Source organism: Arvicanthis niloticus, chromosome 26, assembly GCF_011762505.2.
Source record: "Arvicanthis niloticus isolate mArvNil1 chromosome 26, mArvNil1.pat.X, whole genome shotgun sequence".
Classification (NCBI taxonomy): domain Eukaryota; kingdom Metazoa; phylum Chordata; class Mammalia; order Rodentia; family Muridae; genus Arvicanthis; species Arvicanthis niloticus.
The window spans coordinates 8,789,692-8,804,116 of record NC_133434.1 but is presented as its reverse complement, the minus strand read 5'-3'; the positions used below and the strand labels follow the sequence as shown (position 1 = coordinate 8,804,116).

The window sequence follows — 14,425 nt, the reverse complement described above, 5'->3', positions numbered from 1 at the left end:
CTATTACAACTCGGGTTTAGGACAAAGAAGAATTAAATATCTCTCTCTCTCTCTCTCTCTCTCTCTCTCTCTCTCTCTCTCTCTCTCTCTCTCTCTCCACCTTATAAGACTTGAAAATGTTTTAATCCACTTCATCCAGTGAAAGCTTTGTTTTCTCAAAATCCCCTACGCTGTTCTAGGAATCTGATGGCTGGAAGCTTTTTCTCTTTGGAGCGGTGAGTCATGTTCCCTTTCCTCCACTTCCAATTCTTCTCATATTAGCCAATCTAATAAGATTGTGAATTCACGCTCCAGCCAATGGGGAAAAGACACACTCGTCATCTTCCGTAGAATTCAAAACCAACTGCATGTCCTGTCTTAAGTGGTTTATGTTAGTAATCAGGCAGCTCCGTGGCAAGCCCAAGGTGCCCGGCGACTGCGGGACACGTCATCAGTAGCTGTAGAGGTGACACATTTCCGCTGTTGCCTCATGTCACATGTCCTCTTGTGCGCATGCGTGTGCGAGCTAGGTCCCCTGATTACCCCCTCCTCCCCCCCCCCCCCCCCCCCCCCCCCCCCCCCCCCCCGCCACCCCGGTCCTCCTCCTACCCTTCCCTTTTCTCCACCCAGAGGCAGCCTCTGTTGCCCTTGCCCCTTCCCTGAATAAAAAACCTCTCACCATGTGAGACCTGTCACATGGTATGACTTCGTGGATTCTGCTGCATAGATCCGACAGTTCGTGCTTCCTCTTCAGGGAACACCCTCTTGATCAGGAGTAATAATTGCCTTGTTAAGACTCTTCAGTTGGAATGGTGGTCTCTTTGTGACCCTGAATTTAGTTCAACTACAGAAAAATTTTGGAAAAGTATCAGGGACTAGTGCTGTAGCTTCCTGTAGAATCCGGAGCCAGGAGTCTCTGTTCGTTAGATCAGCTTAGAGGACTAGGTCCTCCATTTTAAACCCATTTTCCCAGTGTCTCTTTGATATTAAACCTGTTCCCCACCCCAGAAACCAGGAAAAATAATAATGGGAAGCATTAAAACTGCAGGAAACAATTGGGATTTTGCTGGCACTGTGTGGTGTCTTTATAGGCAGTTGTTCATTTCTATGGAAGCTACCGTCATTTGTGTAGACTGAGGTCTAGGCTATGCTAAAATCAGTATTACAGTATTGTACTTTTTCAACAAGATGGCACCTAAGGTGCCATTCACCTAAGGTGAATAAGGACTCCCTGCCCTTCCAAAAGCCAAGACCAAGGGTTTGGTAATTTAAAAAGTTGTGCTGAAAGACAGCTACACACATAACCAAAAAGTCTTCCCTATGCCACTACCTTCTGCAACCTAGAGAGACAGTGAGGGCTCTGGGAGAAACCCAAGCAGCCTTGGAAGAGTATATATGGCCACCCTGCTGGCCTTGAGTTCCCTGGCCACTCTGGGTACCATGCAGGAGATGGAAGACAACAGCATCCTGTGTTTATTCTGAAGATCAAGGCCGGTAAGCAAGACTGTGAAGAAGTTCTAAGGCTCTGTTGTGTCTGAAGTCAATGACCCAGGCAAGCCCGAAAATGGTGAAGAAGCTGTATGTTCCACAGGTTCCTGGCTGTGATGCTGCAGATTTGATCCTAAATAAAATTAGGAGCTTCTGAGATGAGTCCACAGAGTAGTTGAATGTGTGAAAGAATGTATCTCACTGCCCTCTAAAGAAAGAGCAGCCTGTGGACACCCTCTTCTTTACGCTCCCCGAGCGCAGAGAAGTGTTATTTAATACACATTGGGTTTGGCGAGACCACCCATGAGCTCCAACAATGAAAGCTGTGAGCAACTGGGAATGACCGAAGTCCTCCAGGACACAAAGGATTCTGGGACGATGATGTCAGTGATCTTTGCACTGTATCAATTTTCCCTCTTGACACTGTTGTGGACCCTTCAGGTTTTTGTGATTTCCTTAGTCAGACTTCTGAAGCTGAAGCCCTCTAGCAACTGACAGTAGAAACTTCTTCTGCCCTCCAAATAAAGTTCAATATCTATTGTTTCAGAAAACAGATATAACATGGCGAGGTCTGTACATGTCGTGTTGGCTTTGATTTTGTTGGTGTTTGCCCATGGGCTGTATAGATTGGTGTTATCATTACCAAGAACCAGGGAAAAAAATGAAATGTGATTACCTAGTGCGGTGCTTTGGTACTTTTAAGGCAATAAACTCCTCAGAACTGGAATTAAGGCCTGCATTCCCAGCCCATTGTCATTTTGCCCCATAACTGCTAGTCACGTGCCTTGGGGTAATTGTGGTGATTCCAGAAAGGTGCACCTGCCTAGGAATCCTGCCTTAGCTCTAACCATGGGACCAATGCAAGGTACATGATTTCGCTGATGCGTTTTCATGGCTATAATCTGACATCACAAGTCTCCTACTTTATTGAAGTGATATAAAAATCACAACAGTAATGTCTCTATGACTGTTTTCGTTCCAAAGGGATGGGGAGGTGGGGATGGATGGATATTATGGATAGACAGATAGACACATACATGCATACATACATACGTACATGCATACATACATACATACAGATATTTGCATAGATAGGTACATACGTAGCTATAGAGATACATACATAGATAGCAGATGTGTGTTTTTATTTCAGGAGCTGTGTCTTGTTGGGCTCATCTGACCCTGAAGTATCCCATTCTTACTCCCTGGTACTTGCATCTCTCAGCATCTCTCATAAAGATGACTTTATTTATTTATTGTGTTGTCTGACATATCTCACCCTCACACCCAGACAAGGGTTTTTAAGAATGAGATCCTGATCATCAGTTGTTTATTTGTCTTTGTTTTTTTTTTTTTTTTAAAGAAGCTCATTGTCTGGGCCCCTGGAAGTCCAGCTACTAAAACACAGAGTAATTACCTGCTGGTAGATCAGAAGGCACGAGGGCACACGTGCTTGGGTGTCTGTGACCTTTGCCTGTATCAGGCATTGTGTCCCTGAGATTCTGAGCCCATAGCAGTGAGAAGTAGGGATAAGCCTTCCTAAACAGCATTCAACAAAGCGGAAACAGACAGGGCCCTGGTTCACTGATACAGTATTTGGCGCTTTTACCATATGAAAGGCTTTGGATCCAATTTCCAGCATCATAAAAATAGACAGACAGACAGACAGACCCAGCAAACAGACCCATGCAAGAGAATGTCTTTAAAGACATTCTGGTGTTCTCTGCAAAAGCTGTTGAGTGGTTTACATACATTTAAATAGCTAAGAATTGTTGTTCAAAGATACAATTCAGAAGATTCAGAAAGAGTTTACTCTCACCACCCATGGCCTTCCCTCTAGACCCTGTCAAACTTGTCTGATCTGAAGCAGCTCTGGGAGATGATAGCTGGAAAGATCATGAAGTCAGAGACCAGACCCTGGGGACACAGAAGACAGAAGATTTGGGGATTTAAAAAAAAAAAGGAACTCATAGAAGCAGAGGAAGGTTGTGGGTGGGTTGGGAAATCTTTCTGAGAAGTGGGGAGAAAGAATTGAAGGTGATGTTAGGGAAGATAGAAGGAGGAGGAGGAAGAGGAGGAGGGAGAGGAGGAGGGAGAGGAGGAGGGAGAGGAAAAGAAGGAGGAGAAGGAAGAAGAAGAGGAGGAGAAGGAGGAGGAGAAAGAGGGGAGGAGGAAGAAGAGGGGAGAAAGAGAAGGAGGAAGAAGAGGAGGAGGAGGAAGAGGAGGAAGAGGAGGAGAAGGAGGAGGAGGAGGAGGAGGAGGAAGAGGAGGAGGAGGAGGAGGAGGAGGAGGAGGAGGAGGAGGAGAAGTCCAGCCACCCAGAAAAACACTGCAGAATGAAATCATTCACCACAGAATCACCTGTGCTCACATTTCCCACCAGTGCTCCACCTGGGAACGATGACAAGAGAGTCCCAGTACCGGGTGAGCACCAGACCCAAGGCCAAGCCTGCTGCTCTTGCCTGTGCCACTGGATCATGGCAGCTGTGGCCTGCATCAGAATAGCCACCACTCCTCTTCTTCAAAGCCAGAACAGCTCGTCCTTACCTGGAATCGAGGAAGGGCAAAGAAGATCTAGGAGTAGATGCTGGCAAAGAAAACTAACAGATCATCCTCTACGTTGAAGGAGGCTGAGGTGCCAGAACCAGAATAGAGAACGTGCCCTTAGACATCATAAGTGGGGTCCTTGTTCTGCTCCTTAGTTACTGAGTGGCTTCCAGGCAAGGCTTAACTTTTCTGCTCATAAGAATCTATCCCATTCATCCCAGTCTTCATGTCCACCTTACAGTTTATTCAGAAATAATAATACCTATTATTATTCAGAAATAACTATAATACCTATTGTTCCTGTTCTGGCTATTCCACTGCCTGAGATTTAAATAAGTTTTAACAGCTTGTATCTTTCATGTACTCACTGAAGGTCCAGTACCTACCCTGGTATATGGCATGTTGTAGTTATACTAAACATCTGTAGCCAATATTTAATAGTTAAACCCATGAGGAAGACGATGGCTTTTGGTGTCTGGATTTGCTGTCTAGGTTTGTGGTGGCACGTGTAAGTTTGCTGTTACTGACTCCACCTGGGACCCTTCAGAGACTCAGACATACTCAGAGGACCATGTGCATGCACATCCTTAATTTATCATTTTCAGATAAGAAATGTGTTTGATTTTGATATTTTTTAGGGTAAGTATTCTATTATATTAAGAACAATTACTATAAACAAATGAAGCTAAGAATACTACTTAATACAATATAGAAAAGTATTTGTACAATATACAATATAGAAAAGTACAATATAGAAAAGATACATATTTGTTTTCATGTTTTATGCATATACCATATTTACCATTTATATATATATGCCATATGTGCATAGATACCCAGTGTTGTAAATACATATGTGTGTGTGTGTACATTTTCAGCACATATATTCAAAAGTAACCATTAACTCTTTAAATAAATAGCAAATGTAACCATGTTAAATAACCATATTTTTTTAAATTAAAAATGATGTGTGTACACATATGCGCATGTGCCCAAACTCACACAGATGTACAAACGTCATATGACACCTGTGGAAGTCAGAGAACATATCTTAGGAGTCAGCTTTCTGAAGCAGGGTTCCTCTTATTTCTGATGCTACACTGTATCCTCCAGGCTCACTGGGCTGTGAACTTCTGAGTGATTCTCCAGTTCCTGCCTCCTGTCTCACGTCTGGAGTACTGGGATTACAGATGCACAGTAGCCCATCTGGCTCTTTGTATGGAAACCAGGGGTTGAACTTGGATGGTCAGGCTTTCGAAGCAGGCACTATTGCCCACTGAACCATTTCCTCTGCATTCATAGTTTATTTTACAATTTTGTTGTTAAATGTGGTTGGTGCCAACTTTTCATTGCTACATGAGTATTGTGTTTTACTTAATAAAGAGTAATCATTACTGAAGAAGAATTAAAATAATTTTCAGGTGTGTAAGATTCGAGTGTGTGAAATTTTAACAGCCATAAAGTGGTTAATTTTCATGGCACACTGTGATACTCTGAATAAGAATGGTCCCCATAGACTCGTGTGTTTGAACGTTTGGCCATAGGGAATGACACTATTATGAAGTATGGTCTTATTGGAGTGGGCGTGGCTTTGTTGGAGCAACTGTGCCATTGTGACTGGAGGCTTTGAGGTCTCCTGTGCTCAAGCTATACCCAGTGTGGCACACAGTTGCCTTCCACCTTATTCAGGTAAAGATCTAGAACTCTCAGCTCCTTCTCCAGCACCATGTCTGCCTACAGGCTGGCGTGTTTCCTGCCATGGTGATAACGGACTAAACCTCTAGACCTGTAAGCCAGCATCAATTAAATGGTTTCCATTATAAGAGTTGCCTTGGTCATGGTGTCTCTTTACAGCAATAAAATTTTAACTAAGACGCACATGAAATTTTTGAAATTTTTTTTTATGAGTTATACAGTAGGCCTAGAGGAGTGTTTTTGGCCAAGCCACAGTCACAAATATTGAGCTACGGTTTATATACAGGTGGCACTAACTCCTCATTGCCCGCTCCTCCAAAAGACACAGCTCTTAGGAACAGGTTTATATGGCCCAAAGGAATTAATTACATCTTAATAGCTGGAGTTAGATGTTGCCTTCCAAAAGCTTTGTGTTGTGACATAAAAACTCAACTCTTGGAGCAAACTATTTTCTCCAAAACTTTGTCTGATTTCATGTTTAAAGCCAAGAACCTCCAAGGACCCACGTAGAGTTTCTTTTTATTACTTTCTAAGTGCTGTTTTTAGAAACGGAGCCACCTTACCCTTTAGTACTGTCTCCCCGGAATGGAGGCTGGCGACATCACAGTCTTGCTTGAGATCCCCTAGTTATGATCCCTCACCTTTGCTGGAAACTGGGACACATGTGCCAAAGCATCAAAGAAAGGATGTTTTCTCCCTCTCACCATCTCCCCTTCGTTTCTCAGAAATGTTGGGAAGCGTTTTCTATTCAGATAATAGAAACTTCTGTAGGCTTTGAGCCTCTTGTATGCACCCCATTATATTCTTGACAGTGCCAGGGAATATGTCTCAGGTAGAACGCTGGTCAGCTATTGTCTAGAGACATATTTGTAGGAAAGAGAAACACTCTGGGGCATATTCTCAGCAACTCAGGGACCATTTTCCTGATCTGTTTCATTTTCTTTTTCCTCTGATATTAAGACATAAGTTGAGAATTTAGTTTTTCTGTTAAATGTGTGGGAGGGTTAAAAGTAACAAACAAAAACCAAAACAAAACAAAAACAACAACAACAACAAAGCTCCCCTCTCAAGTCCTTTGCAGCACAACAGGATGAGTGGGTGTCCCTTGGATTCTTCAATTTCCTGAAGAGTTTACGTTCCCTAAAGAGATAAACTTTCAAAGGTCATCATTGGCCCTGGTCCACTCTTGTCAAGGCCACCAAGAAGAGGGACTGCATAGGGCAAGCATCAGCAGGTGACTCACGCTCTTCATTGACGTAGCCCGTAGCCTTTTTGCTCAGTTGACCATGGATGATGAGTGTGCAGATAGGCCTGTGTCCTTGGACTATGTATGAGGAGGTGATTGCTCTGAGAAGACAGTACTCCAGTCAGCATCGATCAGCTTCAAGGTCATTCGATTAAAAAACAAATGACTGTTATTAGCACACTGGATGAATTCAGAGAAGCTTGGAAGAAAGTATCAGTGGTCATAGGAATTTGTCATCGTTGTCATCATCATCATCGTTGTCTCATCATCAACATTAGAACCACAATTGCACTTTTTTAGCTCTAACTGTGCCCCAGGCAGCCTTAAGGTCACTCCACAGACTACCCCATTTAACTCTTTCAACATTTTTTTCTAAGATAACAACAGAATGATCGTGTATTGATGGATAGATTCCAACTCTCTTGCTTCTTAAGATGTGGTGTTTCATCATGAGGCTTCCGGCTACTTCACTTCCCTCAGGCCTCTCCTGTCTTTTTGTGTCCCTGCCACTTCAAACGAGCTTCCTCGTTTACCTAATTATCATGTTTCTTCTCTCACCTTCCCTCCTCCTAACTTGAACGGTCACTCATTGAGGATAAGGGTTTTGGCGTGTCAGGCTCACGGTCGGTCGCTACTCCATACTCTTGCATGATAAATGAGTAGAGCCGAGAATGAAGATGGACATAATGAAGGCATCTCTTAAAAATCACGTCCTAAGTGATTAAAGGAGTAGAGCAGGGCTCTCCTCCATTCCAGAATTTTGATGCTTAGAGTACTGCAAACTAGGGCTGAGGAGATGGCTCAGTGGTTAAGAGCACACTCACTGAGCATTCAGTACCTAAGCATGGGGCCCTGAATTAGCATCCCAACCCCCCACATAAACATATGGGCATGAATGTGCATTTCTGAGCAGAGACAGGTAGAGTCTAGGAGCTCCTGGATAGCTAGCTTAGCTCAAACCATGAGCTTCCAGGGTAGTGAAAGACCCATCCTTGAAATAAGGCAGAAAATGACAATGGAAGACACTAGACAGACACTTGGTGTTCTTCTCTAGTCTTCACATGTGCACACATGGACACTTGCACCTGAATATCCATGCACATATACTACACCCAAACAAGACAAAACAAAAGCACTGGGAAAATTGCTATGCTTTCTCTCCTATCTGCCTACCCTCTCAAAGGTATTCTGTTGCTAAAATGCATTCAGTGCTGAGGCAGGAGAATCACGAGTCTAGGTCAGTCTGGAGTATTCTGTCTCCAAAACCAAAACAATCTGGGTATGGCAGTTCATGTTTGCAATCACAGGATTTAGGAAGCTGAGGCAGGAGGATCACAGCAAGTTGAAGTCCAGGCTGCCCAGGTCCTAGAGAAGAATATTTGGATGCAAATCTCCTTGGACAACTTTGCTCCCTGTTAACACCAGACATCCTCAAATAAGACCACAAAAAGAGCACATGGAGCCTGTGTGTGTGGTAGCACACAGAATAAATGGGTGGCATCCAGCCTATTCATTTGGAATCCCCATGGCTTGCTCAGACCTCATGGATGACTCTGTGTCTTCTTAGTCAGTGGGTAGCTCAGCTGGGGCCTATTTGGTCTTGGGATGAAGCTTGGGTCTTGGGGTGTATTACCAGTATGCTTCAGGATCAGTTAGGTCTTCATGAAGTACAGGTTTTATTATGTGGGGTGTACGCCTATCATTTATTCTTTGCAGTATTCTTTTGGGGTAAATAATTGTCCTTAGGTTCTTAGATACTCTTTCTAAAGCATGCGTTTCTTTCTTTCTTTTTTTTCCTTACAACTCCTTGGGTGTTAAAAATATTTTAATGGAATGGAGAGTTAGAGCTCAACAGTAGAGCATTTATGTAGCACATACAAATACAGGATTTAGTGTCTGTCCCACCGCCACTGACACACACAGTTATACAGAGAGTGGGCTCTCGCTCTGGCATCTCTCCAAGCATGTCAGTAAGAACACATGAACCTGTGTCTATGGAGGTAACCCCTCTGATTCCAGGGTGGAGGAAGAAGAACAGTTAGGAAGCTGCCTATGGCAGACCCAGAAGAAACACACCTTAGCCATACAGGAGAATTGGCAGCTTAAAGCAGTCTCTCCCAAGTCCCTCAGATGTAAGTATAAAAGACCAAACACCCATGCTCTCGCCAAGCGTGCAAATGAAGAGAGTCTTTGCCCAGGTGGGGATTAAAAACGCTCAGCAAATGTACAGACCAAGCCTCACATGTAAGAAACAGTTTGCCAAGACACATTTTATAGTAGTCGTAGTAGTTGTGGTAGCAGTAGAAGAAGAAGTAAACATAAAGCCACCATTATTAATTGGAAGTGCAAAATTCAAATGCATATTAAAGAGTTAAGGGGCTGGAGAGATAGCTGAGCAGTAAAGACTTCTCTTCCAGAGGTCCTGAGTTCAATTCCCAGCAACCACATGATGGCTCACAACCATCTGTAGTGGGATCCGATGCCCTCTTCTGGTGTGTGTCTGAAGACAGCTACAGCGTACTCACATAAGTAAATAAAAATCAAAAAAAAAAAAAAAAAAAAAAGTTAAGGAAATGCAACATATAAGACGCTTTTGAGTTACAGAATTTTAAATGGCGCACAAACGGAACTACGTGTGTATGATCAGAAAGGGGACTTATTGATAGCTTTCCTGTTAGCCGCTGCTTAATTGACTAATTTTTGTTGTGTTTTGTTGGCAAAAGAGTGCCTCTGAGGGACGCTTTCCATGCAGTCTACTAAAATAGTCGGGCTACTTTTTGGCCCCATAGGCATCATGGACGATCGAGATATTATGCATACAGCCTTAGCCTTTGTGTAAATCTACTCGTCAGCGATCACTGTACTCAGCCAAGGGCTAAATTGGAATTTTATTATTGACGTTTGGTTGACTTGTTGCACTGAGTTCTTGTACATCCTAGAAATAAATAAAAAAAAAATAGCTTAGTTCTGGTTTAAAGAAACTTTCCCCCGGGAGCTGCTTTTACTGTAATATATAGCTTCCTATGAAACTCAGGACGTCAAATACAGTGAGTCTTCCAAGCGGATTAGGGTTGCTGTGTTGTGGGCATCTCCAGGGTATTAGTTCCAGTACATTTTCTAGCTTTACCAGTTGCTTCTCCTGTCATGAAAGGCACAGAAAGATCACCCGCTTGAATAGAAGAGCAGAATGCCATCTTTTAGCTCCCATTGAGTGTGATGGAGACAGTAATTGAACAGCAAAAGCACTGCCATTGGACGGGAGCAACGGCGCATCCTCTAGTTCCTTCAGGAAAGGCAAGTGAGGGAATTGGAGACGCTGACACGCCCTAGAGCTCCGCCCCAGCTTCTGATGGTAAGAACTGTAGCCAGTTTCGACCAGCTGTTGCCGTTTGTCACCTCCTCCTTTCTCCACTTTCCCTTGCGACAAACTAACCCATGTTTGAAGTTGCAGACTGGACCATCATTTGTGTGTGACTTTGTGAATACAGAGCTACCAACACTGAGTCTCAGATAAGCAGCCTGTGTTGGCACTGTGTGGGGGAGGGTGGATGTCTATAAGGGCTCTGTGATGTGTGTTTTATGTGTCCTTTGTAAGCAGACATGTCCCCTGCCAGGGAAGGAATATATGAATATTATGAGCTTAGTATGATGCTCGGAAAGTGGTCTGTAAGTGTGGAGAAGATGCACCGACACCTGCCAACCTCAGAAATGCAGATTACATAAAGGGACAATAGCTTGTCCCATCTTAGAACTGAGAGGTTAATGTAAAATACCAACATGACAGAAAGCTGGAGGAGGCCAGTCGGGCGTGGTCGAGCCAAAAATCGGAGTCCGATTATCTGGACTGAACTTTAACCCAGCAGCTGAGTGGTTGTTTATCTTTAGATGACTGGTCAAGCATCACTTTTTTTCCTTTGAAAATAGGAAGAACCTCAGGGTGTGGTTGCACACTCTTTTAATCCCAGCACTCGGAGGCAGAGGCAGGCAGAGTTCTGAGTTCGAGCCAGCCTGGTCTACAGCTTGAGTCCAAGGACAGCCAGGGCTACTCAGAGAAACCCTGTCTCAGGAAACCAACCAACCAACCAACAAAACAACAGCCACAGCAACAGTAACAATAAAACCCCAAAACCAAACAGAAAGAACCATTAATAATAATAATGGCACCCAGACTGATTTCAGGATGAACTGAGATTATACTCATTCAGCTAGTCTTGCTGTAACTGTATTTGTGTATTATTTTATGTGTTAGCATATAACATAATCAGTTTCAGGCCAGGCATGGTGGTTCATATCTTTAGTCCCAGTACTCATAAGGCAGAGACAGGCAGATCTCTGTGAGTTAAAGGCTAGCCCAAGCCAAACAGGGCTACATAGTAAAACCTTACCTGGAAAAAAAAAAGCAATGGGTTTCTTTATTATTTAATTTTCTTTCTCTTTCTCTCTCCCCCTCTTCTTTGTGGGGGTATATGTATGTGTATGATATGTGTGTGTGTATATTTGAGTGTTTGAGTACAAGTGTGTGTGCCACTGCATGTGTGTGAGGGTCGAAGGAACACCTTGGGTGTTAGTCCTAGCCACTGTACACAAGGCAGCTGGATCGTGAGAGTTAGGTAAGTCTCCTGTCTCTGACTTCCTTCTTGGTGTTAGAAGTGCCCAGCTTTATATAAGTTCTGGTGATTCAAACTCAGTTCTTCCTACCTGCACAGGAAGTACTTAACTCACTGAACTGTCTCTCTTAGCCTCAAGTGCTGGGTTTTATGGTAACATCTTCATGCACATACAGCATCCTAGTCTGGTTTTGTCCTCCTGTCCCCACTACTGTTCACCCTCTTCCCACTTGCTGGTCCCCTTCTTTCCCCAGACATCCCCTCTTTCTGCTTCCACGCCGCTTGTATTGTTACACTCTGTCCCCTCCTCCCCTCTCTTTGGATCTCTTATGTTAGTCCCCTTTAGACTTTCATGTCCTGCTGATCTGTGTTATCCTAAATTAAATCGTCTTCCCGCCCTCACTGGAGAACAGTGTAACCATGATTTTCTTCGTGGCATTGTTCTCAGACAACAAGCAAGTTGTTCCGCAAATCGTCCCCGAACACCAAACCCTTTAAGGTACTTAGTGAAACAGAAAACCAGTCACTTTGGTGACTTAGTGCTGCCGTAGGACTTGGGAGCGTGGGGGTTGGGGAGGGCTCTGCCAGTAAAGCAGAAGCAGGCAAGATGAAGCAGTTTGGCTGTTAAGAGCCCGTTTAACTTCTGTACATTTCAAACTATACTTAAATTGAAGTTAATGTATAACTTGGAACGCATGTGGTACTGTGTTTCAGGGCACAGCTTGATCATCAACAGGTGATCACTGATCTTTGAATGAAGTCCCGACAAAGTAACAAAGACAGCCTTAGAGTCACACCCAAAGGCCTCCCTTATCTCCAAAATGTAGAGACTGGGCCCTTTGAAGGCACTTTGCTATTTGGAAAGTCAAGTGAGCAAACGGGAAGATTCCAGCGGAGGCTGGATGTATGCTTTAGGGTCCGCCCTGGTAGGCCTCCTTTGCATCAGGAATTGGGGAATAGCAAGGTGCTGTCTGGGAGGCTGGTGAGCCCCATATCTTGACTTCCTAGTGGGGAGTTTGGGATAGTTGCTTATCTGGAGACATCTGGGAGACTCTGGGATGAAATCCCATCTCTCGGACAAGATAAGTAGGATCCCTTATCTGTAAGAAAATGCAATCCGTAACTTCAGTTCAGGAAGTTTCCTTCAGAGTTGAGAAAGAAGCAGCTGCTTCCAAGTAATTGCATTCCATTCCTTCCTTTATTTGTTCCCCAAAGATCCATAGTCCAAACACCGTCACCTGAGACACTTAAGCTTTTAGTTAATCAGAAATGAGTGTTCTGGTCAAAGAGCACGTACGGTCTGAAGTCTCTCCTCTCGAGCCCTCCTACATGGTGGAGGCTCTGTAATCCAAAAGAAAGGGGGGCCATAGTCAGAGCTGCTCCTGGAGAAACTGCTGGGCTCGGGCACAAGGTATATTCAATTTTCATCTCTCTGAAAAGGTTTGCAGTATAAAGTTTGAGTCAAAGAGACAACAACCCTGGGCACTTCTTTAATCCTCCCAACTTTGCTTCCCATCCCCCTTGCAGGCCCCACCTTCCTTTCTTCACAGTGCTAGAGTGGAAGCACTAGTTGCTTCACTAGTCACAGACTAAGAATGAAATAGGACCCAAATCCTGCTTACATGCCAAGTATAGTGTAAGGGAGGGGAGAAATATACAGTGCAAAGCTCAGGCAGAGCTGGAGGTACAGCTTGAATGCAGAGCTTTCTGTGGTATGAGGCTGAGGGATGGATCCCAAGGTTGGATTTGGAGTACCATGCAACAATAAGAACCATGAGACAAGGCAGGTTAATGGTGGGGTGAGCAGAGGTATCATCAGATTAATTGCTTTGAGATGATTTTATACTACGACGATTGATTCTAATAGATGGAGAAGATGTTCTCAAAACAGAAGAGATGAGGCCTTCCAGAAGGACAGCTGGAGGAACAAAGGCAGGCATGGACTGGCGACAGAAGCTTCTGACCTGTGGAATGGTGTAGAACCTTAGGCCTGAAAAGTGGTCCAGAGGTCACCCAGGACAACCCTATACTGAGACAGTTTCTGGCCTTCTCCCTTGTCTTCCGATGTCTCTGTGGGTGGGGTCTCACTACTTTTCATTGAAAACACCTGGTTCCTGAAGGAAGGAGGGGGAATTTCTCTGTTTGGGTGGTAGGCAGGGTAGAAGGAAGTAAGACAGGAGCCTGAGTAGTTAGCATCCTGGTGAGCCTGATGCCCGTACAGGACCAGTGAGTGCTGACTAGCTGTTGTTGTGGTCAAACCTGAGAATTTCCTATGGTGTGGATTAGAAACTAATGCCCAGGTTCTAGGGTCCAAAGTCCAAGGTCCAGCCCGCAGAGAAGGCACACTTGCATGGAATGCGGTCATGTGAACAAGCTTTCAAGAAAGGAGACTTTGCTCAGACTATCAAGATTTAAGCCACTGTCAGACTACACGCTGGAAAGAGGTTATCTACCTGTGGAGGCCAAATCAGAAGACCACAGAGAAGCTGTGTTTAAAGGTCTTCTAGTGTTTACTAAGCCGTTCCAGTGGAAGATAGCAGGCTTCTTTTAGAGCAAGGGTTTCTCCTGTCTGCATTTGGAGTCCCCTCCGTGGAGTTGTCCAGTTGGGAAGCCTTTCAATAGCAGGGGCCTTGAAGTGCGGGACTCATCCAGACCTGCCATTTTACTGCAGACCTATGGGTAGACTTCGGAACAGGTAAGAGGTGTTGGTGACACAATGAGGCTTACGGGTTGCATAATTAATGACAAACGAAGTTGCTTATGTGGTCTGAATATGGTGTAAAAATTACTTCTCACCGCTACGAAGTTCTGAAATTCTGTTGGGAATTCTGACAAATAAGTTCTGCTGGCTATTTGGGGCTGT

General features: G+C 44.2%; 1 protein-coding gene across 1 annotated transcript in view; it reads left to right on the top strand.

Moving 5' to 3' along the window:
* The first annotated feature begins 14,002 nt into the window (after positions 1 to 14,002).
* Positions 14,003 to 14,425, top strand: part of Gramd1b (GRAM domain containing 1B) — a 179,319-nt gene continuing 178,896 nt past the window's right edge. Inside the window, exon 1 of the mRNA XM_076924769.1 lies at positions 14,003 to 14,257. Within this exon, the coding sequence (XP_076780884.1) occupies positions 14,238 to 14,257 (20 nt within the window). The 5' untranslated portion in view covers positions 14,003 to 14,237. The remainder of the gene's footprint in view (positions 14,258 to 14,425) is intronic.